We start from the raw sequence: 12,209 nt of genomic DNA, 5'->3' as shown, positions 1-12,209 counted from the left end.
AAACAGGACTCCATGGGCACCTGTATGAAGCTGACCCTGGGGCCAGCACATGCCCCTGTACCTGTGGCCTCCCCCTCGGGGGTGCTACCCTCCTGGCTTCCATACATGCTCAAGAGCTGAGCGAAGGCCCCCCCGTTAGCCAGCAAGGTGCTGTAGGAGCCCTGCTCAGACACGGCACCGGCCACCAGCACGACAATCTCATCCGTCTTTGGCAGGAAACTGATACTGTGCGTCACCAGGATCCGGGTCTGCCACGAAGAATGGCACAGAGGTTACAGGGTCCAGCAGCTACAGGACTGCCGCCCCCTCCCATGTCCTTGGCTGGAAACACATGCCACCCCTGGCTGAGGACCGGCAGGGCACTCCATCACCTACCTCCCCCCCCTGGTTGGGGACCTGCAGGGCTCCCCCTCACCCACTCCCCACCTGGCTGGGGACTCACAGGGTTCCCCCTCTTTCAGCCCTGCCCCATGCTGGGGACCCAGAGGGCTCCCCCTCACTCGCCACCAGCTGGGGACCTGCTGGGCTCCCCCTCACCTATTACCGTCCCCAGCTGGGGACTCAACGGACTCCCCAACATACACTCCTGCCCCCAGCTAGGGACCTGCCAGGCTCCCCATCATGCCCCTTCACCATTTAGATTTAGTTGGGGATTGGCCCTGCTTTGAGCAAGGGGTTGGACTAGATGACCTCCTGAGGTCCCTTCCAACCCTGATATTCTGTGATTCCCCCAGCCCTGTCTGGGAACCTGCGGGGCACTCTGTCATCTACCCTCACCCCTGGCTGGGGATGCACAGGGCCCCCCTCGTCCACTCACGCCCCCAGTGGAGAGCCTGGAGGTGTTCCTGTTGCCAACTGCACAGAACTGCCCACCAACTAGCCCCTCGTTCAAGCCCCCTGTTAAGCCACTAAGAGGGCTTGCCTGGCTGCAGAGGGGGCCACACCAGAAGTGCCCCAGATGAGGGTTGATGGGGGAAATCTCCTAGGTGGGGACTGCTCCCTGCCCCGATGAGTTTGGGGCTGTTCTCACCTTGCCCTGCAGCAGCCCGTCCGGCCCCAGCACCTGGTCAAAGAGGTGCTTCCCCACGTGAGCATCTACGGCCGACAGGGGGTCATCGAGAAGATAGATATCTGCGTTGCTGTACACCGCCCTAGCCAGGCTGACCCGCTGCTTCTGGCCCCCACTCAGGTTAATGCCCTGGTAGGGGAAAACACCTGACTGTAAGTCCTGGGGCTCTCCCTGCACCCCAGTGTGCTGACTGAGGGGAGCAAAGTCTTCCACTGGTACTCACTCACCCTCACCCAGCCCCATGTTCTCCAGACAGCCCCCCCGAGCATCACACGCTCTCTGCACCCCCACCCTACCCTCACAGGCTCCAGACACTCTGTACCCCCTACCTTATCCCTACATGCTCCAGACAGCCCCGACAAGCACCATACGCTCTCTGCACCCCCACCCTACTCCCATGTTCTCCAGACAGCCCCCCCGAGCATCATACACTCTCTGCACCCCCATCCTACTCCTACATGCTCCAGACAGCCCCTAAGCACCACACGCTCCCACGCCCTCTGCAGCGCCATCCTACCCCCACGTGATCCAGATAGCACCATACGCTCTCTGCACTCCCACCCAACCCCCACAGGCTCCTACAGCCCTCCAGTACCACACGCTCTCTGCCACCCCCTGCTTCCCCCCCATGCTCCAGACTGACCCTGAGCACCATACACACTCTGCACCCCACCACCCTACCCCCACATGCTCCAGACAGCCCCCCTGTGCCCCATATGCTCTCTGCACCCCCACCCTACACCCATGTGCTCCAGACAGCCCTTCCCCCCGAGTGCCACATGTTCTATGCCACCCCCATCCCACCCCTAGGAGCTCCAGACACTCCCCAAGTGTCCCCCATCATTACCTCCCAAATACACACCCAGGGGCTGCTGCTTCTACCACCAAACATTCCTCCTCAGCCTCGGACACCCATGCACCTCCCCAACTCCACATACCTCCTCCTCTTCTTCTACCTTCCTCAGATGCCCATGAGCCACCCATTCCTACTACCACACGACCCTCAAGCTTCCTACACTAACACACCCTCCACCCTCTCTGAGCCACCCCAGACACCTCCCCCGCTCCTATCCCCCACCTACTCCCCAGGGCGCCTCCTCCCAGCCTTCCCCTCCCATCACACTCTCCTTCCCCGACATGCCCAGTGCCAATACCTTCTCTCCAATCTCCGTGAGGTCACCTCCAGGGAGCAGCTTCAGGTCTGGAAGGAGAGCACAGGCCTCCACAACCCGCTGGTACCTAGCCTCATCCAGTTCTAACCCAAAAAGAATGTTGTCCTTCAGCGTGGCGTTCTGGATCCAGGCCTGCTGGGGAACGTAGGCCACAGAGCCCTGGAGGGAAGAGCCCAATCTGAGCTGACTCATCCAGTCAGTGCAGGACTTGGGCCCTGGACTAGGGGCTGGGGAAAGGAGGGATGGGGGAGTTGGGCCTGGGATGGGAGCAGTCACATCCCCTGTGCAGGGAACTAGACAAAGCCAAGATGAGATTGTGACATTGGCAGACCAGGTACCAGCTCATGCCAAGGCCTCTAGGCCTCAGCTGAACATAGACCAATACATTGCTGGAAACCAGTCTGGCTCAGCTGTGTGTTGGTATTGTTCAAATAAAGTTGAGGTGTATGAGAATGTGGTTAGACATTATGAAATGCTGGTAGGAGCTGCATGTAGTAATCTCACTTACAACATCTGTACCCCACATTTTAAGGTTATATTGAGCATTTACTTTGTAATCCCCTGTAACTGTGTAACTTGTAAACCAGGAACGAAGCATTAACTAATGTAAAATGCTGGCTTCCTACTGAAGTGGTTAGGCCTTGCCCACCAAGAAAGCTCATTGAAACAAAGGAGCCATTGTGAAACATCAGAGGACAAAGACGTTGTTAATTGCTCCCCACACTCCCAGGAAGAGGAATCATCCCATCAGCTTGAGCTCTGGGGGAAGGGAATAAAAATTCCTGCCAAAGAAGAAGCTGGATCTTTTATGTCACTTGGACTTTGAAGGGCAAGGATTACCAGGCATAAACAAAAGATCCCCAATGCTTGGCCTTGCTTAGCCCTAAAGGACACACAGAGCTTGCTTATTATAGAAGCTTCTATTACTTTTTGAAACTTTAGATTGGAACCCATTTGTGTGTTTGTTTATTTGCTTTAACCTTGTAAATAGCACTCATTTCTTTTTCTTAGTCAATATATCTTTAGTTAATTTATTATAGGATTGGCTACAAGCATTGTCTTTGGTGTTAGATCTAAGGTGCAACTGACCTGAGGAAAGTGACTGGTCCTTTGGGACTGGGAGTAAACTGAATGTTGTTGTGATTTTTGGTTTAAGGGACCATCTATCACAAAGACAAGTTTACCTGGGTGACAAGATAGATCAGAGTACCCAAGAGTACTGTCTGTGACTCCCTGGTTAGGCTGTAATAATGCCTGAGGAGTTTACACTTGATGCATGGCTGGTGAAATAATAGAATCCTAGAACTGGAAGGGACCTCATCTAGTCCAGTCCCCTGCACTCAAGGCAGGACTAAGTATTATAGACCATCCCTGACAGGTGTGTGTCCAACCTGCTCTTAAAAATCTCCAATGACAGAGATTCCACAACCTCCCTGGGCAATTTATCCCAGTGCTTAACCACCCTGACAGGATGTTTTTCCTTATGTCCAACCTAAACTTTACTTGCTGCAATTTAAGCCCACTGCTTCTTGTCCAATCCTCAGAGGTTAAGGAGAACAATTTTTCCTCCATGTAACAACCTTTTATGTACTTGAAAACTGTTATCATGTCCCCCCTCAGTCTTCTCTTCTCCAGATTAAACAAACCCAATTTTTTCAATCTTCCCTCATAGGTCATGTTTTCTAGACCTTTAATCATTTTTGTTGCTCTTCTCTGGGCTTTCTCCAATTTGTCCACATCTTTCCTGAAACATAAGTACAGAACTCACAACAGGGGTGTGTGCTCTGGCTCTTAACAGACAGCTTGGCAGAGCTGATAATTCCTGTGACACTAAACATCCTGCAGGATAAATGTTGTTCGCTGCATCTCCCCAGGACTTAGGGGGAAGAGGGTGCTGGAGGCTAGGACCCTAACTAGCCTTTCCACCCTACAGACCAAGGGTTTACTCTCACTTCCATGAACTGGGTGGATATTTGTCCATGGCACCAAGCTGCCATGTGATCGGTCGTGACAGTTAGTGGATGTCCGGAGCAATAGCATGAAGTGTGTGAGGGAGGTCTGAAGCGTATTGGCAGAGTCGGGTAGGAACAATTTGAGTAGCGGGGGGCTGCAGATCAGGATTGAGGGGCATCAGCAAAGATATGCACATAGGGAACCCAGGGCTGGAAGAGCAGCGGGCTGTGGGGCGGGGCTGAGGGGCACCAGCAGAGCTAGAGGGTGTCCCAGAGCTGGAATACCAGGGAAATCTGCAAGTCATGACTGAGGCTGCTTGGCCTGGATACTGGCTGGGGAGAAGGGTGGGAGGGGCCTTGGTGTTCACATCTTTGCCTGGGGTGGGAACTCTTAAGTGCCCTCCAGGATCCAACAGCAGCTCACGGGGCCTCCTCCACCCAGGGCAGCTCCTCTCACCTGGATGTTAATGTGCCCCTTGAGGTTCTCCATCTCTCCTAGCACGGCTGACACCAGTGAGGATTTCCCTGAGCCCACAGCCCCGACCACAGCCACCAGACACCCAGGCTTGATATCCAGAGTGACCCTGGAAGGACAAGAGAGCTGAGTGGGACACAGAGCAGCGCTGAGCAGCTACTAGGGATGTAAATAACGCGTAAAAACAATAACCGTGTAACCAATTAAAATTCTACGGTTACATGGTTAAACGTTTAAATGGGGAATTAGGAATGTGGGGGCTGCTACAGCATGGGGATCCCTGCTGCCCGGGGATCCCCATGCCCGGGGATTCCTGCTGCCAACCCCATGCCCAGCATCCCAATGTGCCTGGCATCCTGGTTTCCGGCCCGCGCCCAGGGTCCTGGCTGCCGTCCCGTGCCACAGATCCCGGCTGCCGGCCCGCCCTGGGGCTCTGCGCTGTGGTGGCAGCCGGGTTGCTGGGCGCAGATGGCAGCAGAGCCCTGGGCACGGGGCCGGCAGCCAGGATCCCAGACGTGCGGGGCAGCAGCCGGGACCTCGGGCGGAGTTTAATTGTTAACAGAAACCGATAAGCCTCAAGCTTATTGGTTAACCAGTTAAATTTTTACATCCCTAACAGCTACGTTACCCAGGCTAACCACAGGCTCCTTCCTGGACTCCTGCGTCTCCTGGACTTGCCACCTGGGCCTTGCATGGGGCTGGAAACGTCATGAAAGGACCCAGACCATGTGATCAACGAGAACAAGCCAGCAAAGCAGGTGTTTCCATCTGCCCGTGTCTCTGCTCTGGGGGATGTGTGTCCTGCAGGGCCAGGCTGCACAGGGGGCTGTGTTCCACCCATGACAGCACAAGGCGATTGCCTGGCAAGTCAGTAACAGGGAAGGGAGCCCCCCCAGCACAGCACAAGGCCCTGGACGCAGCACACTTACTCTCTGATCACAGGCCCGGCACCCTGCTCCCAGGCAAAGGAGGCCTCTGAGAACTGCATTGCACAGTCTGCCAAGAGAACGGGCAGCACCTCAGAGACTGGGTGGGGAACAGATCTCTCCCCAGCCCAACCCCAAACTCAGTGTATCCAGCTCCCAGGAGCCACCAGCCCACTCGGGGGCTCCCCCTCATGCCTAGTGGATCCTGGATTTGGGCTGAGGGAGGAAATCCTCCCCAAAGGGCCCTGCACATGAGGGGAGGGTTGTTGTACCACAGGACCCTGAAAACCAGGTGCCCCCCCATGAGGTGCGAGGGGGGAGGGTGTATCTAAGGGCCCCACACATGGGGTAGGAGTGGAGGGGACATTGTGCCAGGGGGCACCACACACTGGATGGGAGAGGGGGGATGTATCTAAGGGCCCCACACATGGGGCGGGGGTTGTGCCCAAGTGCCCCCCACATGCACTGGTGCTGATGGGGAGTTGTATTTGAGGGTCCTACACACCCATGATGTGGCAGCGGGCCCCCCACAGGCACACCAGGGCCCTCTGTAAGACTGGCAGTTTATTTACCAACACTGGGGTCATCTCTTATGGCTGAGGGGTCCAGGTCGCCACTCCCCAGGTACCGCTCCAGCCGCTCGGTGGACACGGTGGTCTGCAGGAAGCAAAAGCGGATGTCACACAGGTGAGACACACATCCATCCGAGTGGGGTAGAGAGCTCCAGAATCTTCCAGCCCAACCCTCACACCCTGGGGGCAACTCCCCAGTTCTGTATTTCCCACGAGATTGAACAAAAAGGCAGGGCCGTGTGTCGGCGTGTGCAGCACCCAGAAGGTTACTCTCCCTGCGCAGTAACTCGGGGTCTTCGAGACGTGTGTTCCTGTGGACACTCCCCTGTAGGACGCTCCTGTGGACACCTCCTGCACCTGGGTTCGGAGAGCTTCGGTACCCACCCCCGCTGGGCTGCACATGTGCTCCTCCCCATCTCGCACCATCGATATAGCGCTCTGTGGTCCAACCACCCTCAGTTCCTTCTCTGCTGCAGAGTGTGTGTGTGCACTTCGAAGCAGAGAGGAAGGAGGGTGGGGAGCGGAGCACCCGTAGGGACACATCTTTCAGAACCTCCGTTACTGCACAGGGGGAGTCACCGTTCCTTCTTCTTTGAGTGGTGTTGTGATGGATGGTCCACTGTCAGTGACTGTAGAGCAGTGCCCCGAGATGGAAGTGACTTCGGAGTGATGTCTACTAAAGCTGGGAGGTTTTGCCAATACAGAGAAGGACTGGGATATCATACAGGAAGATCTGGATGACGTTGTAAACTGGAGTAATAGTAATAGGATGAAATTTAATAGTGAAAAGTGCAAGGTCATGCATTTAGGGATTAGTAACAGGAATTTTTGCTATAAACTGGGGACGCATCACTTGGAAGTAACAGAGGAGAAGAAGGACCTTGGAGGATTGGTTGATCACAGGATGACTATGAGCCGCCAACGTGATATGGCCGTGAAAAAAGCTAATGCGGTCTTGGGATGCATCAGGCGAAGTATTTCCAGTAGAGATAAGGAGGTGTTAGTACCGTTATACAAGGCACTGGTGAGACCTCATCTGGAATACTGTGTGCAGTTCTGGTCTCCCATGTTTAAGAAAGATGAATTCAAACTGGAACAGGTACAGAGAAGGGCTACTAGGATGATCCAAGGAATGGAAAACCTACCTTACGAAAGGAGACTCAAAGAGCTTGGCTTGTTTAGCCTAACCAAAAGAAGGCTGAGAGGAGATATGATTGCTCTCTATAAATATATCAGAGGGATAAATACCACAGAGGGAGAAGAATTATTTCAGCTCAGTATCAATTCAGTGGACACAAGAACAAATGGATATAAACTGGCCATCAGGAAGTTTAGACTTGAAATTAGATGAAGGTTTCTAACCATCAGAGGAATGAAGTTCTGGAACAGCCTTCCAAGGGTAGCAGTGGGGGCAAAAGATATATCTGGCTTCAAGCCTAAGCTTGATAAGTTTATGGAATGGATGATATGATGGGATAGCCTAATTTTGGCAATTAATTGATCTTCAACTATTAGCGGTAGATATGCCCAATGGCCTGTGATGGGATGTTAGATGGGGTGGGATCGGAGTTACTACAGATAATGCTTTCCTGGGTGGCTGGCTGGTGAGTCTTGCCCACGTGCTCAGGGTTTAGCGGATAGCCATATTTGGGGTTGGGAAGGAATTTTCCTCCAGGGCAGATTGGCAGAGGCCCTGGGGGCTTTTCGCCTTCCTCTGCAGCGTGGGGCACAGGTCACTTGCTGGAGGATTCTCTGCACCTCCAAGTCTTTAAACCATGATTTGAGGACTTCAATAGCTCAGACATAGGTCAGGGGTTTGTTACAGGAGTGGGTGGGTGAGATTCTGTGGTCTGCGTTGTGCAGGATGTCAGACTAGACTATCATAATGGTCCCTTCTGACCTTAGTCTATGATTCTATGATTATTTTTGTTGAAGTGGTGGGTACCGCTTTTGAAAGTCTTACACTGTCTTTCTCAGTGCCAAGAGACAATGTTTCCACCTGTGATCCCGCCCACTTTGGACCTGTCCTTTGCACCAGTACCGGAGGTTCCCAGACAGTCACGGTAGCTGTCTCACGTCTGTAGCCACAACGTCCTCACAGCTCCCTGGGGATGCCTTTTTCTGAGGCAGCTCCTTAGAGGGGGAGCTTGTGGCCCTTTTCTTTTTGCCTGGGCGGGAGAGGGTGGGTTTCCTCTTGGTGGCGCGCAGTGAGTGAGCGTCGGCTGATGACCGGGCAGATGGTGAGCACCGCATAGGAGAGGCATCGGGGCCAGGGTCTGAGGCTGGTTGCAAAGAACTCTCCATGAGTAAAAGTTTTAGCCTCAGTTCATGGGCCTTCAAGTTGAGGCAGCAGGTACACTTCTGAGAGATGTGCCCCTCACCGAGGCAGTGTATGCACCAGGAGTGACCATTGCTCACGGGGATGGCTTCGCAGCAAGAGAGGCACCTCTTAAACCTGGGGGATTGGGGCATAAACGACCAGGGAGAGTTTCCCGATCGGGAAAGGCATATTAAAAAAGGGAAACCTATGCTAAGTTAAAGAATAATGGGGAAGAAAAAGCAATGGAATTTTTTTTTAGGGGAAAGAAAAATGAAAGGAAACGGCGATTCTACAAAAGAACAGAAACACGACTATTACTGCTATTACTAAAGGCCAGGGATGTCCGAAGGGCTCTGCTCAGGATCCCATCCCAGACCAAGGGCGGTTGAGAAGGAACTGAGGGTGGCTGGACTGCACAGCGCTATACTGCACAGACACCACTCACGGCATGCATGGGCGGCCCAACGGGCCCGGCTACCAAAGATCTCCAATCCCAGGCGACACTACTGGACGAATTACAGCCCCAATCCTGGCAGGGCCTCCGGGTGGCACCACAACACACTCGACCCACCGAGGAAATAAATCAGAATGCCGGGTGGATAGGGAGCCTTGCAACCCAAGTCCTCCTGAGCCCCACATGCTGAGCCTGAACCATACAATTCATTTGGAGGTTAACAAAAGGGCCCAAGACTCAACCTCCTTCTCTCCGCCCTGCCTGGGGGGCTCACCTGCACCAAGGAGGAGATGACCATGGGCAGCATGGCCATGGGGAAGCGCAGCACGTTGAAGAGGGAGATGGAGGTAAATGCCTTCTGTGCATCTAGGATGTTCTTCTCATCCACCATGACGTAGACAGCGAAGCTGGCCACAGAGACCTGGGGGCAGGGGGTGTTAGAGCCACAGCCCCATCTGCCACTGCAGCCACGCCCTCACCCCCACCCCACCTTGTGCTCCTGCCCGGCATCCCATCCTCCGCATGCAGGGGCACGTGCTCAGGCCAAGGGTCCCATCTCCCAGGGCTTGGTGCTCCTTTTGGGGCTCCAGCCCATGTCCCCCCCCCACACAGCGCTCCAGCTGGGGGACCCCCCAGAGCTCTTGTTGGGGTCTCCCCAGAAGAGTGGACAGTGGACAATAAACACTTTGGTGCTTTGCCTGCCTTCCCTGGGACAGACGCCCTGGCACAGGGGCCCTTCCCAAGGACAGACACTCCGGCACAGGGGCCCCTCGGGACAGGCGCCCCGCCCAGGGCAAGTCCCAGTCCCTGATCATAGGGAGGTAGTATGGGATGGTGCGGGGAATAGGCACATTACTCCCCGTCCGCAGCCTGTCAGCCCCTGGGCACATCCTACCCCCTAACCTCAAAGCCTGATCCCCCCTCCCCTCCCCCAAAACCACCTACGCATCCACGCCCACAGCCTTATCATCCTGGGCATATCCCAATCTGTCCTGCCACCCAGGAGGCAGCCCCGTCTCCCCGGAGGCCTCCCACCACCGCCAGCCCCAGGCACTCACCAGGAACGGGGCACAGGAGAAGATGAAGATGGAGAAGGCCTGAAGGTAGGTAAAGTGCAGCAAGCCCTTCAGCTCACGCACCCGGATCTCCCCAACCTGTTGCTCAAATGAAGGCTCCCAGGCAAACAGCTTTAGGATCTGAGTGACGACCAGAATGAGCGGATCCAGCTCCCACAGTGACCCCTGCTCCCAAGGCTCATCTCATCTGCACGCAGCACCCCATCCACCGGCTCTGGGTCCCACTCTCCTGCCTGCAGCCCCACCCATAGGTAGCTGCACAACCAGCCAGGGGCATTATGGGGGTCACCTTCCTGGACTCATACAGCAAATCCTATACCATCACATGCCATCAGCTGGGGGGGTGGGGCACTGCCAGACTGCTGCCATGCAGAGAAGGATGGGACCCCATGTGCCCTGGGGAGGGGATGGCCAGGCACCAATCCCAGGTGTCCTGGTCGGGGGCAGGGCAGCCAGGCACGCCCCTAATGCCCTGGAGGGGGAGAGGCAGCCAGGCACTCGGGGGTGGGGTCCATGGTGCTCACCTTGATCCCACTAAGGATTTCATTCATTATTTTCATGCGCTGATCCTTGTTCTTCATGTTCTTCATCTGCCAGTGAGAAAGGCGAGTTGGATCCCCCAGCCCGAACCCCAGCCCAATGCAAAGAGCAGCTCCTAAAACCCAGGAACTCCACAAACGCCCCATCTCGGCCCCAGGCTCACTCATCCCTCATCTGCCTTGCCAGCACTCCCCACCTGCAGGCCCCACCCCTGGTCTCTGGTCTATTCCAGGCGGGCCCCCTCTCCCGCTGGCAGGGCCTGGACCAGCACAGGTGCAGGAGGGTCAGCTCACAGGGCTGGGGTCTCTGCTGGAGCTTGGTGCTCCACAGAGCAGCCTCCGGGCTGCAGGGTAAAGGGGCAGCCCCAAGCAGGCTCTGCATTTCCTCTCTCGGACCCCATCTACATTCCCACTCCGGAGAGCCACTGGCAGTGGGCAGGGGCACTGGAGGGAAGAAGACGGGGTGGCTGGTGCGTGGGGGGCTCAAGCGGAGAGGGGCAAGAAGGAAGCCTTTGCCAGGCCAGCCCGGGGAGTGGACCCTGCCCAACCACTGACCTGAATGGTTCTGGCCTTGGTGGCCAGGAGAGCGTTGATGGGGATGAGCAGCACCATGACCCCGATCCCTGCCAGGACGGAGGGGCCCAGCTCCCACCACAGGAAGACAACGGACAGGGCGATCTGCAGTGGTGCCGACCACAGCTGGTGGATGAAGTTGGCCAGATCCATGAACCTCTGGGCATCGGCCGACATCAGGTTCACCGTCTCACCCTGAGTGTACTCCTTGCGGGTGGCGTTGGAGATAGTGAGCGCCTAGGGTGGACAGCACAGTCACCAGGGGCCAGGCCAGCCCCCAGCCCCTGGGCGCAGTGCAGAGTGCTGCATGCGAAGTCAAGGCCAAACGCATCAGAGCAGCTCCTGGTGGGGGCCAAGCTTCCTGGACTGACTCCTGAGTCCCGGCTCTTGGACACTCCTCCTTGCCGGGCCTCCCGCCTGGCTCTGGGGGCCGCTGCACTATTGTGGGTAAATGCCTCCCACCAGGACTCTGCAGCCTGCGCTTCACTGCATGGGGATTACAGCAGGGAGCCGGCCTGGTGTGCATGGTTCTTACTGCATGACTCCCGGCAGCTAACTCCCAGGATGTCCAAACCCCCAGCCCCTTCACTGGGGAACAAAGGCCCAGCTCATAGGTGCCCTTGGAGGAGGGGCAAAGACACAAGAAGAGGGAAGTGTATTTGGGGGACAGGGTTGGGGGAGCAGGAAGGCCCGACATGCCGTCCTGCAGCTGTTCCTGGCAGGGAATGCTGATGGGGGTACACACACCGACCTTCTTGTAGACGGCGGCCATGAGGGCCGTGCGCACACTCATGCCCAGCAGGAAGCAGAGCTGAAAGTACTGCTGCAGGCAGATGGACTGGACCAGCGCGGTTATGAACAGTAGCAAGGCGTAGAGGTAGCCCTGCCAGGCATACGCCGTGGGGTCCGCAACAAAGGAGATCAGCAGTCTGATGGTCAGAGCAGCCCGTGAGACCAGACAGGCATGGGGAGACCTCTGCCCCACAGAGACCAGCCCCCCAGGGACACCGCCACCCCAGCCCCACAGAGACCAGCCCACCAAGCATGCTATCACCTCCTCCCTGCAGAGACCACCCACCAG

At 56.2% G+C, this 12,209-nt stretch overlaps 1 protein-coding gene across 3 annotated transcripts in view; it reads right to left on the bottom strand.

The window, feature by feature from the left end:
* ABCC2 (ATP binding cassette subfamily C member 2) overlaps positions 1-12,209 on the bottom strand; it is a 65,936-nt gene that overhangs the window by 30,055 nt on the left and 23,672 nt on the right. The window contains exons 9-19 of one of the 3 annotated variants that reach the window (XM_077823391.1): positions 11,880-12,057; positions 11,111-11,365; positions 10,541-10,606; positions 9,999-10,136; positions 9,215-9,361; positions 6,167-6,251; positions 5,598-5,664; positions 4,651-4,777; positions 2,224-2,400; positions 1,031-1,198; positions 36-248 (exon numbers count right to left, since the gene is read on the bottom strand). In XM_077823391.1, the coding sequence (XP_077679517.1) occupies positions 36-248; positions 1,031-1,198; positions 2,224-2,400; positions 4,651-4,777; positions 5,598-5,664; positions 6,167-6,251; positions 9,215-9,361; positions 9,999-10,136; positions 10,541-10,606; positions 11,111-11,365; positions 11,880-12,057 (1,621 nt within the window). The remainder of the gene's footprint in view (positions 1-35; positions 249-1,030; positions 1,199-2,223; positions 2,401-4,650; positions 4,778-5,597; positions 5,665-6,166; positions 6,252-9,214; positions 9,362-9,998; positions 10,137-10,540; positions 10,607-11,110; positions 11,366-11,879; positions 12,058-12,209) is intronic. The other 2 variants (XM_077823390.1, XM_077823393.1) reach the window with 2 other exon arrangements.

This window comes from Eretmochelys imbricata, chromosome 7 (assembly GCF_965152235.1).
Source record: "Eretmochelys imbricata isolate rEreImb1 chromosome 7, rEreImb1.hap1, whole genome shotgun sequence".
Taxonomy (NCBI): domain Eukaryota; kingdom Metazoa; phylum Chordata; order Testudines; family Cheloniidae; genus Eretmochelys; species Eretmochelys imbricata.
Note: the sequence above shows the minus strand (reverse complement) of the source record. Positions and strands in the feature narration are given on the sequence as shown.